Source organism: Monodon monoceros, unplaced genomic scaffold (genome assembly GCF_005190385.1).
Source record: "Monodon monoceros isolate NGI ecotype Baffin Bay Population unplaced genomic scaffold, NGI_Narwhal_1 Super_Scaffold_20, whole genome shotgun sequence".
In the NCBI taxonomy this organism is placed as follows: domain Eukaryota; kingdom Metazoa; phylum Chordata; class Mammalia; order Artiodactyla; family Monodontidae; genus Monodon; species Monodon monoceros.
The window spans coordinates 66,644,793-66,650,792 of NW_021703777.1; the positions used below are offsets into that span (position 1 = coordinate 66,644,793).

Below are 6,000 nucleotides of genomic sequence, written 5' to 3' on the forward strand. Positions count from 1 at the left end.
GGCATCAGCAAGAGTATCATTGAAATAATGGTCCAAGGATTTTTAAAAAGATATATAGAGAAATGAAGAAAGGAGAGAGTTGATCAAGTGGGAGAAGATAGAGGGATCAATGGACAGTAGGTCCTGAAAGACTCAGAGAATGGCTGTCATGATGAATGGATAAAGAAGATGTGATACACACACACACACACACACAATGGAATATTACTCGGCCATAAAAAAGAATGAAATAATGCCATTTGCAGCAACATGGATGGACCTAGAGATTATCATGCTAAGTGAAGTCAGACAAAAACAAATAGCATATGATATTGCTCATATGTGGAATCTAAAAAAATGATACAGATGAACTTATCTACGAAACAGAAATAGACTCACAGACATAGAAAACAAACGTATGATTACTAAAAGGGAAGGGGGAGAGAGATAAATTAGGAGTTTGGGATTACACACTACTATATACACACTACCATATATAAAATAGATAACCAACAAGGAGCTACCGTATAGCACTGGGAACTCTACTCAATATTCTATAATAGCCTATAATGGAAAAGAATCTGAAAAAGAATATATATGTGTATATATATGTGTGTGTGTGTGTAACTGAGTCACTGTGCTGTACATCTGAACCTAATACAACATTGTAAACCAACTGTATATTTAAAAACGAGAGAGAGAATGGCTGTTGTGAAAAAAAGTTGAATCACTAAGCCAGGAGGCAAGCACAATAAAGAATGTAAAAGAGACAGATGAGAAGGTCTCCCAATGGAACCAATGACTCAAGGAGATGTCCCAGTCAGGTAGATTGTATCCATATATGTTACATAAGGCAACACGACACCTTTAAAAATCAATGTAGTTCTTAAGACACAAGAAATGAGTTTTCACCAACAGGATTAATAAAACATGAGAACTACATATTTGAAATATGTGCTGGTCAACAAGATGCATTGCTCCCTGCCTGCACCATGGAATGCTTGTGCCTGTGCTTAGCTTACGGTTTCAAGTATGTGGAGGGTAGATTCTGGAAGAGGGTACCTTCTGGAGAGAGGGTTGTTGAGTCCACTGAAATGAAGCTTAGGAATTGTCCTAGCAGTTTATCTCATCTGGCATTATTCACCCAAGAGTAAAGTCTGAGAGTTGCATTATATTCAGAGGAACCTCAAAGGGCCTCTGAATAATGCAGCATTTATAGCAATAGTCTTAAGTGGCCATGAGTGCAAGAGAAAAGTTACGCACTTGAGGAAAGTGCTGAGATTTTTTCTAAGTATTTCTTAGTTCTGAATTTCTTGTATTTCTTCCTCTTCTCCCCTTCATAAAAGGAATCAATTTCCTAGTTATTGGAGAAAGCATTTGCACTAATCATGAATATGGTTTCTGGAGGTCAAATACTTGTTGATATAAGATATTAAAATGAGCCTCTAGCACTTTCCCTACTGATTCTTCTCTTATGAATGCTAAATGAGATGTATTTGGACACAGGATTCCACATAGCACTGAGGCCGTTGTGCATTTGCCACCCAAGAAGATTATCACTATAATGCTCCTGTGACCACCCACCTTAACCAAGAAAGCTTTTCCATTGTTGTGGAAGCCAAAGAAAGTTCATAACTCTTTACCTCTCTGGATGTATTTTACCACTCTTTTAAGCTGTAACAGGGCTTTTCAGGGATACTTTTCTCAGAATCATGGCTAGTTTAAGTGCTGGTTCCCTACAATGTCTTAACTGATCCTCCAGCAAGAAATCATATTCCTATCTTTTGAATTCCTATAAATCTCATGGTGCTTATCATTTGCTACCTTGAAATGTAGTTATTTACATGCATATCTTCTCTCTCCTACAAGACTGTGAGCTTTGGAGGGGCAGTTGGTCTTAAATCGTTATTATATCCATCACTATGCTTATTATAATTAGTAGGTGTTCAATAACTACTTGTTGAGTAAATGAAGTAAATAAGTCAGTTCTACTACTGTTTCTGTTGAGCTGTAGTTCCACACTGGCTTTTTAAATTTATTTTTTTAAACTTTTTTAAACAGGGCTGTGTTTGATCTTGAAAGACCTCTTGGTTCCTGAACTACATCTGGGGCTCTGTTGGACTCCACACAGGTTCTGTGTGGTTTGTCCTGGGTCGCCATTAGACCTGTCGTTTGGTCTATGGCCCTTACTTCCTTATCTATGTGTGGCCTTAAATTTATTTATTTTATTTACTTTTGGCTGCATTGGGTCCTCGTTGCTGCACGCAGGCTTTCTCGAGTTGTGGTGAGCAGGGCCCACTCTTCATTGCGGCACATGGGCTTCAGTAGTTGTGGCACTCGGTCTCAGTAGTTGTGGCTCACTGGCTTAGTTGCTCCACGGCACGTGGGATCTTCCCAGGCCAGGGCTCGAACCTGTGTCTCCTGCATTGGTAGGAGGATTCTTAACCACTGCTCCACCAGGGAAGCCCCACACTGGCTTTTTACAGGTAAATGTTATATCCAAGCCTCAAAGGGTACCACCCACCCAATGCTGGTGTTATAATCAATGTGCTATAGCAGATCTTATATTATATTGTGTCAATGTGTTAGATCACATTGGGTGAAATCTGAAACTGACCCTCATATACAGAAGGCAAGGAGAGACTGAAGAAAGAGGCAGATGACTCCAGATTGGTAGATGGCAGTTTTAATAAGCAAGGGAACTTACATGCAAGGTTTGTCTTGGACAGCTGCAAGGTGATTAGATCTCCATGCCTGCCAGAATCTTAAGAGTTTATATAGAAGACATAACGGGATGCAGTCATGTATACCATCCAGATGGTCTCAACAGCGCATTGCTCTCTCAAGGCTGTGTCCTTGAAAATGGCTTTGGCTGTGGGAACAGTGGGCGTAACGTATATTCTAAGGACGGAAGAGGGGGTGAGGAGCCTCTGATTGCCTGAGTCCAGCTCATGGTTCAACTGGTAGGTCAGTCCTTTCCATGACCTCCTCCTGCCACTTAATTGTAAACTAACTCTGAATCAACTCACGTTGGCTGGTCGATTAAACCAGGTTCAAAGGGAATGGGTCAGTACAGACATTAATCTAGGAAATCAAGCCATTCTTAAGCTAACAGCATACGTTCTTTCAAATAATATCTCCCACGGAGAATTCTTAAAATTACAGAGGGTGTCATCACATCAGTGTATGTAGTGAATACTGCTTGCAATATGTGTTAGTGAACCAGAACTCATTTTGATGTAGGAGGAATAAAGCAGAAATGGAGAATCACATATGCTTTGCAATTCAGAAGAACTCATCAAAGTTGCTTTCTTATCCGTGGGAAATTATCAGGTACTGGTTATATACCAGAAAAGATCAAATGCAGGATCATCGGTTAGGACAACTTCTTGATTTTGATAAAGCTCTTTCTCAAAGGTCATTCAATTTAAAAAATTAGATTTTTCTTACAGAGGAAGAACCAACAAAACTTGGTAATGAATAGCATGGGGAGATGATGGAAAAGTCCGGAGTCTCGAGGTTATAGGAATAATGGAGTTTGTTTTAGCACAAATATGGAAGTCAGGAGAACTAGTTTGAAGGCAATGGATAAAGAAGGAGATTAGTTTGGTTTTGGACATGTTGAAAAGAGATGATGCTATGTACTAGGCATCAGAAATATATGATTTAACTTGAAAGGAAGTTCAGGACTCAAGAGATTCAAGAGCTGGGTACACCAAGGTTGTAGTTCAAGCTCTGAAACTGTCAGAGAGGGAAAGGCAAGGAGAGTCAGAAGTCCAAGAGAGAACCATGAGAAACATCTTCATCAATGGGATCAGAAGAGTTGCTCATAGTGACTCAAATCGCTTTTAATTCCATCTCTGTTGAAAAAATTACTCCCCTAAGCCAGTTGCAATAAATGAATTTCCAGACATTGTTTCTGGCAAGAGATTGAGCTAAGCAAAATTTAAAGAATTTGAAGACAAGAACTTTATCTCGTTGAACCATCTCCATTGCATCTCATCATTCTCTCACAAATTGATGGGCTGCAGGGGCAGTGTGGACAGTGGAGGGCATCCTGTCAGTGGCCAACAGAACAGGCTTTTTCACTGTTCAACTTGCCACTAAATACATGGTCAGTAATATTCAATCTTGCTGAATTATAAATGGTTAAAAACTTATTTGATCTAGATTCATGCAGATTTGGGTTAGGACTAATGAGCAAAACAAGAATGAAGTCTGGATAATGCCCTGTCCACAACTACTCACCAGTATTTTATCACTGTATTAGGCACTCTTTGCTTAGAGTTCTAGGTCAAGGTGAGTTCTTGCCATGGTAAGAACAGCCCTTTGGAATAAAACCAAATTAGCAGATACATTTAAAAAAAAATCAAGATGGAGTATCGTTATAAGTTCATATACTCCTGAAAAACATTTCAGAAATAGATGATTTGCTCTTCCCTGAATGTGATTTGTAGTTATTTGTTCATTTATTAGTGTGATTTGGTGACTAACCTCATTTCATGCCCTAAAATACACGGAGGAAAGTCTCTTAGGAATGCTGCTTCTTTAAATGGATAGCTGTACTCTGAAATGTCATACCACGCACTGAGTTGCTTTGTAGTATTAAAACCACGTTTCATTTTCCTCTCCTACTTTAGGGCTTGGGAGCACATGATGATACCATGGGTGATGGCTGCTCTCAGAAGCTGGCGACTGTGAATATTCTTCGTTTCCTATTGCTGGTCCTGATTCCATGTATCTGTGCTCTCGTTGTCCTGCTGGTGATCCTGCTGCCCTTTGTTGGTAAGTGATGCCATTATTAAAGATAAATGAAGTTAAAATTAAAATTAGCATGATTTATAAGAGCTGTTTTTTTGTGTTTTTTTTTTGTGGTACGCGGGCCTCTCACTGTTGTGGCCTCTCCCGTTGCGGAGCACAGGCTCCGGACGCGCAGGCTCAGCGGCCATGGCTCACGGGCCCAGCCGCTCCGCGGCATGTGGGATCTTCCCGGACCAGGGCACGAACCCGTGTCCCCTGCACCGGCAGGCGGACTCTCAACCACTGCGCCACCAGGGAAGCCCAAGAGCTGTTTCTACTGCTCTGGGTGGTGGTTTACCATTGGAGGATCTTTCCCAGCGGGGAGAAATCCGATTGTATTTGCATTTTCAAAAGACAAAAGACCTGGATACACTATAGGGGACTGGAGGCATAAAGAAATGAAGGCAGGGAGACAGGTTGGCGAGTGGTGATTGTCTAAGTAAAAGATGATAAGGGCTTAGATTAAAGCATTTGGTGCACTAAAATCAACGGAAATCAAGACAGATTGGATTTTGGCATAAGGGAGAAAGAGAAATCAAGGTTGACTCTCCGATTTCTAGCTTGGGCAACCAGGTTGATTTTGGTGCCACCTGTTAACGTAGGAAGTAAAGGCAGAGGAGAGGGATGCAGGTAGATGGAGGGCAGGCTGGAAGTTCAGTTAGGACATGTTAAGTTGGAGATACTTGTGGAACAACTAAATACAGTGGAATCATAGTTTAAGTGCATTTATGGTGAGCAAATTCAGCAGTGCAAGCTGGGCCAAGAAATGGAGGACTGTAAGAGTCCAACACCTTACCTTCCTAAGGGAATTTCAAGGGAAATGGTGAGTCTGTGTGATTTCTGGCTTCTGCGCTGACTTTAGAATTTAACTCCCACCCCACTGTTACTAGTCTGAAGCTGGAACTATCCAGAAGGGAAGCTGAGAAGGGAGCCTAAGTGCAGTTATGAATGTAGGAGTCTCAGTGGAAGCAGCGGGAGTAGATGAATTGTTAGGAGAAAGGGCAGTGATTAAAAGCTGGGGGCATAGGGCTTCCCTGGTGGCGCAGTGGTTGAGAGTCCGCCTGCCGGTGCAGGGGACACGGGCTCGTGCCCCGGTCTGGGAAGATCCCACATGCCGCGGAGCGGCTGGGCCCGTGAGCCATGGCCGCTGAGCCTGCGCGCCCGGAGCCTGTGTTCCGCAACGGGAGAGGCCACAACAGTGAGAGCCCCGCATACCGCAAA

General features: G+C 42.0%; 1 protein-coding gene across 1 annotated transcript in view; it reads left to right on the forward strand.

The window, feature by feature from the left end:
• CORIN (corin, serine peptidase) overlaps positions 1-6,000 on the forward strand; it is a 249,374-nt gene that overhangs the window by 20,605 nt on the left and 222,769 nt on the right. Inside the window, exon 2 of the mRNA XM_029234750.1 lies at positions 4,620-4,764. Within this exon, the coding sequence (XP_029090583.1) occupies positions 4,644-4,764 (121 nt within the window). The 5' untranslated portion in view covers positions 4,620-4,643. The remainder of the gene's footprint in view (positions 1-4,619; positions 4,765-6,000) is intronic.